Source organism: Helobdella robusta, assembly GCF_000326865.2.
Source record: "Helobdella robusta unplaced genomic scaffold HELROscaffold_17, whole genome shotgun sequence".
In the NCBI taxonomy this organism is placed as follows: Eukaryota; Metazoa; Annelida; class Clitellata; order Rhynchobdellida; family Glossiphoniidae; genus Helobdella; species Helobdella robusta.
This window is the reverse complement of record NW_008703942.1, coordinates 2260077-2275870: the sequence shown is the minus strand read 5'-3', so window position 1 is coordinate 2275870 and position 15794 is coordinate 2260077. Positions and strand designations below refer to the sequence as shown.

Below are 15794 nucleotides of genomic sequence, written 5' to 3'. Positions count from 1 at the left end.
TTTTGAATATTTTGTTATTTATAACTTCTTGGATTTATTAGACTTAATAAAACATTTATGAAACATCTATTAAACAATTTAAAAAATGCATTATTTTTTATTATTTAATTTGGAATTGTGTCATATATTGAAGAATAAGTAGTTGAATATTTGTTTTCTTAAATATAATTTTTTTTTCTATTCAAGAAAGTCGATGCCAGCAAGAACAAATTTTCTGGTTATATCCCCATAGGTATGTTGCAATGATTAATACACCATATTAATGTAAAAACTCAACATACAAATCACCTAATTTGTTTAAATAGTAAAATCTTTCATCTATGAACTTAAAATTAGATGAGTTACAAATTTCATATACAAAAAGTTCTGGGCCAGGAGGACAAAATGTAAACAAAGGTTATCAGAGATTATTTTATTTGTTCCATTTGTGTATGTTTGTATTTGTGTGTATGCTCAACGAAACATCATTCCATTAATTTGCTATCTCATCTATCAGATTAAATGGATCTGAATGTTTTATGACATTTCATAAAAAACAATTTTATAAAATTCTATTCAGTTGTTAGAGGTTCACATTTGTGTGAGCTCAGCTATTATGATTATGTGTACATGTAAAATTCGTGGATAACTTATCACATGTGTGTTTCATTGTTAATGAATGCCTCCAAGCATGATAATGACTATAATGATTCACCCTTGACAAATAAAAACATGTTTATAAACAGTAAATACAAAAGTTGAGATACGGTTTCACGTGCCATCTGCAAAATGGATTCCAGAACCTCTGAAAGAAAAACTTAAAATAAAGGTAATTAATTCCTAAATTTGTTTGTAAAATATTTTCATTTTCAGCCCCGTCTACAGCTAATATGATCATACTATAAAAACTATTTGTTTGGATTTGCTATCTGTGTATAAAAAGCATTGATTTGAAAAATTGGCATATTTATGATAGTTTTTATATTCCCTATTTATAAAAATGGTATCATTAGTTTTTTGATCAATTTTTGAAATTTTAACTTTTAATTGAACTGAATATTTGAACGCACATATAAGGAGGCAGGTAGAATAACAAAGGATGGCTACTTAGTGGTCACCTCAGACAAAACCAGGAAACAACTTTTGAATCAAGCGGATTGTTTTGACAAGATACGAACCATTATATGGGCTTGCCAGGAGAACACGTACACTCCATCACAGCAGGAGATAGAGGAAATAAAATCAAGGTTTACTTCCACTTGATTTAACACTAGTGGTCTGCTTCACTCCCTCATCTGCTAAATGAATTTTATGAAAATAATACTACTTGAACAAATGAAAAAATTTACATAATTTTATTAAAATTCAAGGCAAGAAAAAGCAAAACACGGTATTCTGAGAGAAAAGCGAGAACATTCGTTGAAAAAACAAAGCAGGTCGTCTCCTGGCAATCATGATATCTAAATCTTTTCCTCACGATTTTATAAATAACAACAATACGATTACATGCGATGGTTATGACAAAGTAAAAGGTATATTGAAATAACATGTTCAGTTTAAGTGAACTGAATTACAATGTAAAATCTATAGTCGCGGTAGGAATGCAACACTTTGATTTTTTATTTCTACATTTCAAAAATAAAAAATGCAAAATAGATACGCCTTAATAAATAGTAATAAAATATTATTTTCAAAACTTAAAATATGAATCTTAAAATATGAACGCACATACAAAGTATGAAATGTAAAAACTTTAATTTGTTTAAATAAAAACTGCTTCGGCATATAATTAATTTATGCACGTATTTGAATTACATAACAGTGCCTTTATAAATCCACACACAACCACTAACACAAATTTAACGAGTTAAATTAACAAAGACTATAATATATTATAATTTGTCATTTCCTCTTGATGTGACGTTTCCATCAGCTGCTCCAAAGAAAACTTTGTGGGCTGTTTGAATGAACAAACCCGTTTCAACAATTCCTAGAATCAAAATATGTAATTAATTTAGTTTGTAAATAATAAAGTCTCTGATGTTTTAACAATATACTTAACTGAGGTAATAAATAGTTTAAGATACAAACATGACAATGAATTATAAGTAATTAATTGAAAAAGTGCTAAAATAGCTAACCAGGTATAAGAGATAACGATATGTTTACTTCATTCCAATCATAATCTTTGTCTTTATCAAAGAACCAATCAATTATGAAGTTACCATTATCTGTCACCAATGGTCCCTTGAAAATAAACATGATTCAAATAAGTAAATAAAATACAATTGAGACAAATGGGTAACTTACAGCTTTCTGTTTGGCCTCTCTAAGCACAGGCTTGCCACCAAACATTTTACTGATCTTCTCAAGAACTGGTCTTTGGGCCATTGGTATAACTTCAATTGGGATGAAGTTAAACGACTGTCCAAACTTTTGCACATCCTTTCTGTAATTTGAAAAACAAAACATTATTTGTAGAAAAGTGTAATTTAACGAAAATAGCAATAAAAATTTAGTAGTGTAAGGCATTTTTGAACCTGTAATCAGCAATGATGACAACTTTCTTAGCACATGATATGACAATTTTCTCTTGAGTCAAACAGCCACCTCCTCCTTTTATAAGGTTCATATCTCCATCAACTTCATCTGCCCCGTCTATGGCCACATCTATCTGATGAATAAATAAGTAGTTTTTGACTATAACATCAACCATGTGAGTTGCAATTAAAATGAAAGTAAAATGAAAACAAAGCTGATTCACATGCCTCTGGGTTTCTGTCCAAAGTACTGATCTGTAAAGATTCAAAGGACTGCAAACTTCTCAGTGCCTTGATAACATATCATTAGTATATATGTTATATTAATAGTATATACTGCATATATGTTTATCTTAACTAATAAAATTGAACAACAAATTATAAAAAATTTAATAAATCTTTTTTGAATACTTGGTAAGATGAAGGAATGCATATAGTTTTCAAATTTTCATTGATGACTCTTTCATCTAGAAAGATTTTATTAAACATTGAATATTAAAAAAAAAATCAACAATATTTCAGTTGACAAAGAACAATCAAGGCAAACATACATACTTAATCGTCTGATAGCGTATTCAATTGTGGACCCACTGCCAATGCCGACTACTTGATTGTCCTGCATGTCAAAATATAATAAAACAAATATTTTAAATATGAATTAAGCCAAATATTATGCCTATTGTTTTTAAACTTATATGTAAAGTAAAATGGCTTGCAACTAATGTTAAGTTCTCTACGAAAATTAATAATTAAATGTCATTGATAAAATGATCTGAGATAAATTTTTTTAGAATATGAAAAATTCAAACATTCAAAGATTAAAACAAATTATTTACAGAAATTATTGGCAGTGACTCTCATACTATGGTCATACTATGACCATTGAGCACCAAACTAAAACAAACCAGCCTCCTACAATTTGTATAAGCACAACTACAGTACAGTAGCTACATATTTCTTCAATGTTTCATTATTTTTATTAATTATGATGCTACAACTTATATTACGCAAATTTTAATAAAAAAAAATATTGATCTTGGTTAGATGAAAATTAAAATGCTAAATTAAATTAATTCAATTAATTTTCAATGAATTACATTACAACTCAATATCAAATTCTGCCACACAACACATGGTGAACATGTGCCCTACCTTTATTTTTATCATGATCCAACGACAATTTTCGGCTTGACTACGGACACATGCATCATCATTAGTTACAAAATAGATCTTAAACATCAAAAACAACGAAAACCTACCGTCACGAATTCATCAACGGCAGCAAAAGCGGCCGCCTTTTTCGCTTTTTCTAGCAATTCAACTTTATCGCCCATTGTTTCAGTGAAATTTTCTTGAAACAATATTTTAAACAAAAATCTGCAAATGATGGAAAGCCAATTAAAGTTTGAAAAGCGGCAAAAAATTATATATTGTATATACCCATTGAATTATATATAATTCCATATAATTAATATATTATATGTTATATAATATATTAATATGTTATATAATTCCATGTATATACCACATAACTAAAATAAATATAACGGCCTTCGCTCACTTTTAACGGTCGAACAAGGAGCTTACTTCTTTCCGGAAAAGATTTGGAGGGTGATTTATTATCGTTCGAGTCAAGAGTCAGGCTATTTGACATGCTTGGATTATTCAATTGGCTTACGAAATTGCATGGATTTTAACGAGCAAGCTATATGAAATATTTACTTGACTTAATATGCTTAAAACATTGTAGTAATTCTCTTTAATTTTATTAAATAAAATTATGATTTTATTAAATAAAATTATGTATTATTAAATTATTGTTGTTAATTTGAATATAAAAATTATACTTTTGGTCCAGTGAAATCCGGTGGCTTTTTAGTGAAGCCGAAGGTTGGCTTTGTAGGATTGAACTAAAGTCACCCTTTTTTACACTATTCGATCATGTTAAAAATTTGTTTGCTCATGAAATAAACGGCCTAAATAGATCAAAATTGTTATTTGAACAACTATCTTCATTATATTCAATGAATATTTTACATTCTGCTGGTGCTCATAGAAATTATGGTTGCTGAAATCATACGTTGGCTTACTGCAGTGGCTTACTGGGTCTCATACAAAAGTGTCATGGGGGTTTTCTTTACATATAATGCTTTAAATAAGTCAATATATTCATTTCACAATTATTTTTGTTAATATAAATAAAGAAATTGCTTTTGTCTGGTAAAATACAGTGGCCAAGTAAAGCCGTATGTTGGCTTAATCGGATTTTTTTTTCATATATACAATACTATGAGATCAATCAACCAATCAATCAATCAACCAACCAACCATTCATTCAATCAACTAATCAACCAACCAATCGACCAATCAATCAACCATATTTGAAAAATATTTGCAAGGCTTGTTCAAACTCGAACAAACACTTAAATGTACAGATCTACAAACAATTTCGAGATTTTAGTAAAGAAAGAAAAACACAATAGTTGCTTTTATTAAATCAAGAAATATCCAAAAATTATATAACCAAATTAAAAAAACTAGAAACCAGTCAACATTTAATAAATAATTAAATAAATAAATAGACATTATTAAAAAGATTGTTCAAAAGGTAAAATTTAAGGTGACGACGAGAATAAAATGTAGTTTGTTTTGTTGGTGTGGGGCTGTGAAGCGAAAACAAACACATCACAAAAAACTAGTAAAAAGTCGCAAGAATAGTATTCAGTCACTTACCTACAATCAAATTACTCTCAGGGCCCTAGCTTACTTATAATCATTAACTCAACTCACTTACCTACAAATTTGTATTTCTATGTTTTAGGAATTTTACACGTTTCAGGTATTTTATTTTACATATTCTAGCGTTTTTATTTTACTAGAAACTTTTTAACAAATATTAAGTCCTAGCCTACCTACGATTGTTCAACTCATCTCAATCCCTAACTTACCTATGAATAAAATTAAGTCCGGTAAAGAAAAGTTGAAGAGAAGCATAACAACGACACCGAATGAATGGATGTTGTGTATGTGTGTGTTGTATTGATGTATGTGCGTAAATGTGCGCGCGTGTACTCTCCAGAAACTTCTTATTGTCATCTTCGAATTGTCATCGGAACGATCATCATGGGACCATCATCTGAAACGTACTGACGCCCACCACAACCCACCATTCTGTAGTCAAATTTTTTTATTAGCCTAGTAATGAATGAATGTTAGAATCTTAAAAGAAAAAAATTATAAAATGAAAATAATGGCAAATAAATAATATTTTAAAATAATAAAGAGAGTAAAATGTAAAAAAAAATTTACTTTCGTCCGTTCGACAAAGGCAGAATGTTGAATGCCTGAGTGAGTCAAGAGTCAATGAATTAATTAATGATTCAATGATTAAAAAAAATAAATTAATGGAAAAATAATTTGAAAGATTGAGTGATAAAATGAATGAATGAATCAATGAATCAATCAATCAATCAATCAATCAACCAATCAATCAATCAATGAGAAAAATTAAAAAACGAAACTATTAAACCTTAGTTCAAAAATCGTCGTTACTGTACTTCATTGCACCGACCGCCATCATCTGGTCGGCACACATGATTTCATCCGAACTTCTGATTGTCAGTCGAACAGCCAACGCGCTGATTCTTCCTACAACACCATCATCATACGTAAATCATCATGAGACAACCATCTGAAACGTGCTGACTCCCACCACTGCCCACCTCTCATCATCCTGTAGACAAATTTTGTTTAAAGTAAATGAATGTTAGAATTTTAGAAGCAAAAAAGTATAAAGTAAAAATAGTGGGAAATAAATAATATCTTAAAATAATAAAGAGAGTAAAATGTAAAAAATTACCGTCGTCCATTCCACAAAGGCAGAATGATGAATGCCTTCCGGTTCCTACATTGTCCTTCATAACTGGTGCCAGTCTTCCTCGAGATTGTTGTTGAAACACAACCCGTGGGATGGAGAAAGATAAAGAGAATATTCTCATCAGAAAGCTTAGCGGTGCCTGCGTCTCAAATTGCTTAATAAAAATAATCCTATCTACCTATTCAATTACCTTAACTAATCTATATTAAATTGTTAATGGTACGATAGTCGAAAGTCCCCCTTCATTCTCCCTCCTTTGCACAGAGGTTCACCGACAGCCAGGGCACCGGATAGTAAACCATTGCCGTGCGGATAGTAGACTATTGCTGTGCGGATAGTAAACCATTTGCCGTCCGGAAGCCGTGCGGGTAGTAGACTATGGCCATGCCGCATAGTAAATCATTACCGTGCAGATAGTAAACCATTGCCGTCCGGATAGTAAACCATTGCCGGTTCACCACTGGCCACCAAGGCTTACCTCTGACAACGGACTTTGAAATTCAGAGTCTATCAGCTATCGTACCCTCAACTTACCTATTCATTACAATTAAGCCCTAGCTTACCTAAAATTACAAAACTCAAGAGCCCAATTCATTGGCCTTTCGGCACCCACCCCACCACCTACGTAATGCCTTGGGCTCCAACTTAGTAATAATAATATAAAACTTAAACCCTAAATCTATTAATGAGTATGTGTTACAACGTAGCCTTAACTTACCTATTCATTACATTATGGCCTTAGCTTACCTAAAATTACAAAACTCAAGAGCCCAATTCATTGGCCTTTCGGCACCCACCCCACCACCTACGTAATGCCTTGGGCTCCGACATAATAATAATAATATAAAACTTATAATTAACCTACCTATCGATACACATACAGCGTTTTAATTTACATTACAAGATTGTTCCTAGAATTACATTATTGCCCTTAACTACCTATGAAATTAAATTATTCTCAACCTTAGTAATAATAAATTAGAATGTGTATTGAAAATAAAATTACGCTCAAATACTAATATATGTGTTTATGTATGCAATTGTGTGTGTGTGTGTGTAATACGCTAATGCGTGTAATGTACATGCGAGAAAAAATAGAAGCGATAAACTTACGCGCCTACCTACATTAGTGTTGGATGTTTCCTATCTATCCTACCTACAATTAAAATTATGCTTATCTAACCTACCTATATAGCTATTTAATGTAATTGTGTGTGTGTGTGCGCGCGTGTGAGCATTCTTACTTATTGTTAAATTACAGAGAAAAAAGAATAAAACGTATCCCAGCCAGGCATGCGTTCTTTGACTCTGAATGAATGAACGTAGCCTGACATCTTCCATGATGAACTCCTCTAGAAGCTTCAGCCTGAATGAAATGAATGAAATAAAAAAATCTTAATTAATTTAAATGAAAATAGAGAAACGAACCGCGGTGAAACCCGCCAGCCGGAAAAGCCAGCCAATTGGCAAAAAGAGAAACCGCAAAGAAACCGTAAAACGAACCCCAGCCAGGCGTGCATTCTTTGACACTGAATGAACGAACGTAGCGTGACATCACAACCATTCTGATCTTCCACGATGAACTCCTCCGGAAGCTTCAACCTGAATGAATGAACCTGAAAGAACCTAAATGAACGGACAAATCTTATTTATTTAATTAATTTAAATGAAAATAGAGAAACACAAAGAAGCCGACCGGTCGGCAAAGAAAAGAACCGCAATGAACGGTATCTATATAGGATTTATGCTCTATATAACTCTATATAACTCTATATAACTCTATATAACTCTATATAACTCTATATAACTCTATATAACTCTATATAACTCTATATAACTCTATATAACTCTATATAACTCTATATAACTCTATATAACTCTATATAACTCTATATAACTCTATATAACTCTATATAACTCTATATAACTCTATATAACTCTATATAACTCTATATAACTCTATATAACTCTATATAACTCTATATAACTCTATATAACTCTATATAACTCTATATAACTCTATATAACTCTATATAACTCTATATAACTCTATATAACCTAGCATACTTCCACATTCAATCAATAAAAATCTCACTGAAACCTGAAACCACCGCGTACCTGTTATATGTATGGTGTGAAACATAACAAAAAAAACAAAAAACACACCACAAAGTAAAGTAAAAGAATAGAAGTCCCTAACCTACCTATGTAACTAAATTACCTTATGCCCTAGCCTACCTATATAATAAATTAATTTTAATCTCACCTACCTATGTTTCATTAACTTAACTCAAGACTCATGAAGGAAGAGAAAAAAGAGTAAAACAGAACATAAAATACTACCACACAAACAAACGTGATGTATGCATGTATGTATGTATTAGCAACCGCTAAAGAACCCACCTAAAATATAAAAAATACATCATACAAACCACAGACATGCAAACTCTACATAACTCTATATAATATAACTCTATATAACTCTATATAATAAAATAAATAAAAATAAATAAATTATAAAAATAAAATAAATGAGATCAGACAGACTGCTTCAAGCGAGGAAGAATGCCTGATCTGATTTTCATGTTGTTTCAGCTCCTATTTATACTCGTTTCAACCATACATTTTCATCATTTCAATCATTCACATCAGTAAAAAACATATTTAATGTATGTAGTACGCTATTGTACAGTCTTAACCACAATGCTAACCGTACTAAATTGACGTCATCGAACGAACGCCTTCGAAACTTTCTGATTGGCTGGTTGAATCTGCTATATTGCTTTTTGGATTTGTTAAATCTTGTTAAATATTTGTATACATGGATTCTAGTTACTCTATATTATATATATATATATATATATATATATATATATATATATATTATATAAATTCATAATAAAAGCAGCAGTAATCAATGCTACATATGTAGGCACGCAGTTCAAATTTTTCGGGGAGAATTCAAAATAGTTTGAGACCACACCTTGCTTAACATCCAATTCCAAGCCGAGCCAAGCCAAGCTGAGCTAATATGCGTAGATTTATAAGCGCTTTTCTATTAAAATTTTGCTAGCTTTATATATATAGTATATAAATTCATTATTGAAGCAACAGTAATCAGTGCTACATATGTGCGCACGCAGTTCAAATTTTTCTGAGAATTCCAAATTGTTTGAGACCACACCTAGCTTAACATCCAATTTCAAGACGAGCCAAGCCAAGCTGAGTCAATATGCATAGATTTATAAGCGCTTTTATATTAAACTTTTGCTCGCTTTATATACGAATATCCCAATATAACAAATTTTCCATCCTATTTTAAAAGTTTTCATTGATGCTTTTTAATCAGTCAGGTCAAAATCATCATCATCGATACCGCGGTGAAATCAAATTGAAAATTTTTTAATAATTGTTGATAAAAGTAACATATACATATATATATATATATATATATAGTAAAAGGTTTAAATTTTTCCGAGAGAATTCAAAATAATGTGAAACTACACAATTGTACAATTTGAATGTGTAAATACAATATTATAAATGTATTATAACTACGTATATATATGTATATATATATATATTTCTTTATTTAGTTTTGCCTGCGTATGATATTTGGTTAAATTTATTTGATAGGAATTGAATATAACCTTTATACAGGCTGATCAACTACAATCTAGTAAAATTACTACTGTTAACATGACGTCATTTCCCCCAACGTTTTCTCAACGATATACCCATCCTATTTTATAAATTTTATTTGATGTTTTTTAATTAGTCAGGTCACAATCATCATCATCATCGATATCGCAGTGAAATCAAATTGAGAATTTTTTAAATTAAAAAAAAGTATCTTTATTCATTTTATGATACTATTTTGTTCAATAAGATACTGTTTGATACATATAAGTAGAATAAATAGAACGGCCTTCGCTCACGTTCAACGGTTAAACAAGGAGCTTACTTCTGGATGGGAGATGGAGGATGATTTCTTATCGTTCGAGTCAAAAGTTACGATAGTATATTAACTAATTACGGAATATTGCTTTTATTTAAAATGTTAAAATTTAATTTTTTTAAATTGTTAGCCAATATGGTAGACGACGTTCCAAAGATTAGCTCCATTTTGAAAATGCGAGTTTGAGCTCTAATCGTTACTTTTCCGGGCAAGGGTTCAGAGACGGTGCACCACGCATAGTACGTATTTTAAGTTTTCTTCGGAGAGTCAGCATAAAAATGTAAATGTAGAACTACTTATTGCAGCTGGTAGCTTTCACCACCTCACTGGCATTACCCGAGTATGCTATAGTATACTCATCAAATTCGCCCCTTTTACATTAGCCTTTTATTTTCGCTATTTTTTTATTTATATGCAAAATTTTATAACAATTGAAAAAATAGAATTAACAAAAAGACATTCATCATTTAAAAGCATAATTTTTCATAATCATTCTCGTCTTCTCGTTATTTATTCCCAAACCAGCTAAATGCTGATAAAATGCCGGTTTCTCGATTTGAATGCAAAGATTGTTGAAGCCAATATCTTTGAACATTGCCGTAATCTGAAATAAAAAATGTTAATAGTCTTATTAAAAAATAGTAAAATACAAATAGTGGCCTTTAAATGTTCATTTCACAATAATTTTTAACCTTATGTACAATCTTTTGCTCCGCAACATCGGGCTTGACTTGAATGTGAATTGTGCCACAAAGCACGGAAGCAGAATGTCTCCAGAACCTTTCATCACTGTAACTTACCACCTCATCCATCGTGTTCAACTTTTAATCAAAGCATATATATGTATGTGTATATAGTATATATATATATATATATATATATATATATATATATTCAAAAAAAACTCATATATATATATATATATATATATATATATATATATATATATATATATATATATATATATATATGAGTAACTACAAATAAATATACCATGAAGGTAAATATTGATTTAAAATTAGTACATTATAAAGGAATAAACTTAGAATAAAGTTAAAACGAAAAAATTACTTTTTGCAAAACTGATGCCAAATTTCTCATAGACTCATCGGGTGTCTTCAAAATCAAAATTTTTGCCGTTTCTTTAACAAGAGGTAGGACGCTAACAAAAATGAGAAGTGAAATGAAGACGGAACACAGAGGATCAGCTATCCTCCAGCCAAATGTCTGAATGAGGATGGTAGATATAATCACTCCTACACTGCCAAGGGTGTCGGCTAATATGTGCAGAAATACTCCTAGGTGATCGAGCAACATATAAAACTTGAATAAATATTCGACATATTAAATTACTTTGTAAATTATTTCCAAGCAAAATTAAAAAATTCTTAATAGAAGTAAAAACCTTCCATGTTTGTATTGTGTACAGTGTGACTTGAAGGTGACTCGGACGAACATTCTGAATGGCTGTGACCTCCGTGTGAGTGACTGTGACCTCCGTGTGAGTGACCGTGACCTTAACAATTTTCAAAAAAGATGTACTTTATAAAATATAAATTAACTCTTTGAGTAACCTGAATATCTTTGAAAATCTTGATGCTATATGTAAAGGTTGTTTTTTGACTCACTTGAGTGCGAATGTGAATGAGGACGCTCCTGGTGATGTGGATGGCTGCCAGGACTAGATGAACTATGACAGGGAGTTCCACCGTGTGAGTGTGTGTGCCTAAATGCCACAATCCCAACCAGATTGACACAGAAACCCGCTACGGAGACAAACTGTCAAAAATTGCTGCGATGAACTTATTTTGCTATCATGTTATATAAACTACATACCAATATCTATTGCTCTAATTATTCAATTAGTTCAGAGTAAATAGTTGAACTGAAAATATTTAAAAAACTATGAAAAAGATCATTATACCCTGAAGAAAATGTACTAGTTTGCCAAACCAGAAAAAGCAAACTCACAAGTAACTTATCAGTTTTAATGTCCGGCGGATCGAGCAGACGAGACAAGGCAGCAATGAAAACAAAGAAAGCAATGACCATTAAGAACAATCCGTTGATGAATCCAGATAAGATTTCAACTCTGTCGTACCTGTCCGATATTTCAAAGCAATAGCCAAACTATTAAAAGTGAAGTTGGAAAAAATTAATTTTTTTTACTTTGACTTATAAAACACGCATTAACCTAACAAACCAAAAATTCAACTAATAAATCAAAAATCTAAATGAACTTATAGTCTACCAATTGGTTCTATGTTTACTACAAATTAGCATAGATTTTTATTCAGCTAAAGTTAATACAAATAAACTATCCAACTTTTTAGAAACATTTTAATTCGTCGCATGTATTTAATTTAAAAAAGAAAGTTTGTAGAATGTGGAGCGAATCAGAAAATGGATAAGATGATCAGTCATTATTATCAGCACTAACAACGACCAACCCAAATGAAAATATTCTTGTGGCCTTCCAGTGGCTCATAACAGCAGCGTACAAGCCCATCACGAGAGCTGAGCAGTCGAAGAACATGTGAAAGCCATCTGATATAAGGCCCAGGCTGTTTGTCCAGACCCCGTAAGCCAATTCAACAAATGTAAATGACTGCATATAATGAAATAATGAATTCAAACACAAAAAATAACAATTAATCTAATATTGTTAAAACGTATTAAAATGATCCAAATGAAATTCGCAACGGAAAAATATACAAGAGCTAACAAGATTGACACATAGATAGTAAAATATTTTCCTAGAATCAGATTCCTCGAGTATCTTGTGTAGAACGTTCTTAGCAATGATGAAGAAGGAATGAGATGTTCGGTGGAGAGCATCGCCAGCATAACTGTAAAGTGGACCACCCGCCCAGTAACCCACCAGACTGCCTCGACTTCGTTTCGACGGTTTCGTTAATATGTACAATGCTGCAGACAAGTAGGGTTAAAAAAACATTACAAATTTAAATTGTACCAAAGATGTACGTCTCAGGAATGATCAAAAATATATGACGATAATTCACAAGAGCAAACTGACCATAGGCAAAAAATATGACACTTAGAATGACTCCAATAGAGAGTTGATGTTCGTGTTGAACGAGCATGCTTTCGACATTTGCATTGATGTTGCTGTAGACGTTTGCAACGTAGGGATGATCCCACAACGATGCAATGACAACCGCTCCAACCAGAACAACGCAACTCGATATCTGAATCGTTTTTGTGGACTCCAGTTTTGTGAGACAGATTGCCTCGACATAATAGTCAATGACCACAACTGATAATGATACAAAAATTAGCGGCAAAAGAATGGACGACCACGAGACAGAGATGACCTGCATGCATGAGTAAAAAAAAAATAAAATAAGTAGGTACAATAAATTTGAAATGCACTACAAACCTCGTCTGTATATGTGACCAAGAGGAACCATGGAAGAAGTATAACAGATGAGATGAGAGTTGAAATGGCGTTCATCTTCTTTGAACCTTCAATATCCAGTGATAAGCTTTTAGAGGCCACATTGTAGCAGACAGATGAACACAAAGTTATGGCCATCAGTATTACACCCCCCTGTCATTAAAGTATATTTACATTTTAAATATTTGAGAAACAAATCCCTATTTATATTTATACTATTTTTGCTTTTAATTAAAATAACTGCAAAAACACTTATCAATCAAAAGACAAGCACAGGCATAAAAAAGTGTTTCGTATATATTGCTAGTTAGAATAAGTATTAACAATGCAAACCTTGTGGTCTGAGAGGCCGGTGAGGTTGATGACGTGGTCGATGAGATGCGTCATGAAACTTTCGTGTCGGTCTTTCAGTGAGGTGGAAGAGGAGGAGGAGGGACCTTCAAGAGGTGCACATCCAATCATTTCATCAGTGTCCATTGTCCAAATGTTTGTGCACATTGGATGCATCAAATACAACATCACAGACGTTAAAGAAATCAGTAGAGTACAAAAGTATTTCCCTTTGGCTATATTTTCATAAAATTATATAAAAAAAATATTTAGAACATTCTGATTCTACTAGTTACATAACTGTTAAACATTATGTTTGAACGTGACAGTCTGCTTCTCTCAGGCATTCTATGAAACTGATATTTAATTATATTTGCAAAACAAAATAATTAATAAGGGCAGAGAGAACAAACAGCAAATAATGCCAAAAGATATAATTAGAATGGTGGTGCTGTAAGTTTTCCTTTTCCAGATCATGATCCAGTAACATGATGCAGAGGAATGCCAGAATGAACATGATGGCTCCACGTGTCTGTAAGTCAAAATGACAAGTTGAACGTTGTAATTTTTGATCATCAACATCGTTTAAAAATTAGTTCTATTCCTACAGTTACTACAACTGTTAATTTGTTACTTCATAAACCATTATCCTATATCGTCATCAATTGAATAATATAGTAGGATTTGAGAATTTGAAACTTTGGGTACTTGAAAGCATGAGGTATATATTGTAGAGCAAGCAATACAATGTTAGGCTAAAATAAAAAGCAAGTATTTATTTGTGAGAGTCTGGTGCGTTGGTTCATAACAGAAATTTGAAGATATAATTTTTTTCAATCACATTTGTAAATAAAATCAATGTTTACACATTCAAAATTATTGCTGGAACTGAAAACTTTAATCTAAACAAAAGTGATACCATATCTTACCATATCTATATAAATATAACATGGTATACAATTTCATAAACTTCAAAAAAGCTTTTGACAGAAATTGGCTTAACTGTGCTAGGCAATGGCAGGTGAATAAATTTATTAAGATATTTAATGTCATATTTTTTCGTGTTAACAGAAACTCTTTGTATAATACAGAACAGCCAATTAAAAAAATTTCAAGACAAACATGAAATTATTGCAAGAAAGATTCATTTCCAGTTCTTTTTAATGTTTCAGGAACATGTCATAATGAAAGCTCTGAAAGGATTATACTCCTACTATATTATACTCCTAGCTTTACTTTAATATATACACTAGGGTGGTTACAACGCTATATGTAAAAAAAAAAATTTCGAAATCTTATCGGGGGAACCTCCTAAATTGTGCCACTTGACTAAAAAATGACATTTGTAAAGTTTTAGCTCAATTGGATAATGCTAACCCGTGCCTCATCAAGGTTGAAATTTCGAAAAATTGGAAAATTTTGAAAAAGAACGCAGTTTTTGGTTTGTAAAATGAAAACGGTTCACTCTAGAAACATGATTTAAGTTTTATTTTGTTCATTGATTAGTTTTCTTCAAATGTTACTATGATCACTATTTAGCTACAAGTTATAGTTTCTGACATATTTGCATTGTTACAGATACACATTGAAAAAACGTTGAATTTTTCCATAACACAAAAACACACAATAACTTAATTTGTTTATAAAGAAATGTTTTTCAAATAACACCGTTGTATCTAAATCATTATTATT

At 31.3% G+C, this 15794-nt stretch overlaps 3 protein-coding genes across 3 annotated transcripts in view; 1 reads left to right on the top strand and 2 right to left on the bottom strand.

Moving 5' to 3' along the window:
* Positions 1-320: 320 nt before the first annotated feature.
* Positions 321-1443, top strand: HELRODRAFT_75878 (hypothetical protein; the record flags this gene model as incomplete). The annotated part of the gene is made up of 4 exons (XM_009016056.1): positions 321-396; positions 726-808; positions 1057-1226; positions 1350-1443. 4 exons carry the CDS (start codon positions 321-323, stop codon positions 1441-1443), a joined length of 423 nt encoding a protein of 140 aa, XP_009014304.1.
* A 428-nt stretch (positions 1444-1871) lies between these two features.
* On the bottom strand, positions 1872-3141 carry HELRODRAFT_76235 (hypothetical protein; the record flags this gene model as incomplete). Its single annotated transcript, XM_009016055.1, has 7 exons — positions 1872-1969; positions 2121-2226; positions 2290-2428; positions 2520-2649; positions 2744-2810; positions 2931-2986; positions 3075-3141. The coding sequence occupies 7 exons, from the start codon at positions 3139-3141 to the stop codon at positions 1872-1874; spliced, it is 663 nt and encodes a 220-aa protein (XP_009014303.1).
* Positions 3142-10722: 7581 nt separating this feature from the next.
* The window catches only part of HELRODRAFT_98434 (hypothetical protein), a 7988-nt gene continuing 2916 nt past the window's right edge, over positions 10723-15794 (bottom strand). The window contains exons 6-17 of the mRNA XM_009016054.1: positions 14538-14634; positions 14106-14218; positions 13755-13925; positions 13392-13689; positions 13080-13282; positions 12805-12962; positions 12326-12455; positions 11983-12133; positions 11760-11870; positions 11426-11652; positions 11047-11175; positions 10723-10958 (exon numbers count right to left, since the gene is read on the bottom strand). Of these exons, the coding sequence (XP_009014302.1) occupies positions 10818-10958; positions 11047-11175; positions 11426-11652; positions 11760-11870; positions 11983-12133; positions 12326-12455; positions 12805-12962; positions 13080-13282; positions 13392-13689; positions 13755-13925; positions 14106-14218; positions 14538-14634 (1929 nt within the window). The 3' untranslated portion in view covers positions 10723-10817. The remainder of the gene's footprint in view (positions 10959-11046; positions 11176-11425; positions 11653-11759; positions 11871-11982; positions 12134-12325; positions 12456-12804; positions 12963-13079; positions 13283-13391; positions 13690-13754; positions 13926-14105; positions 14219-14537; positions 14635-15794) is intronic.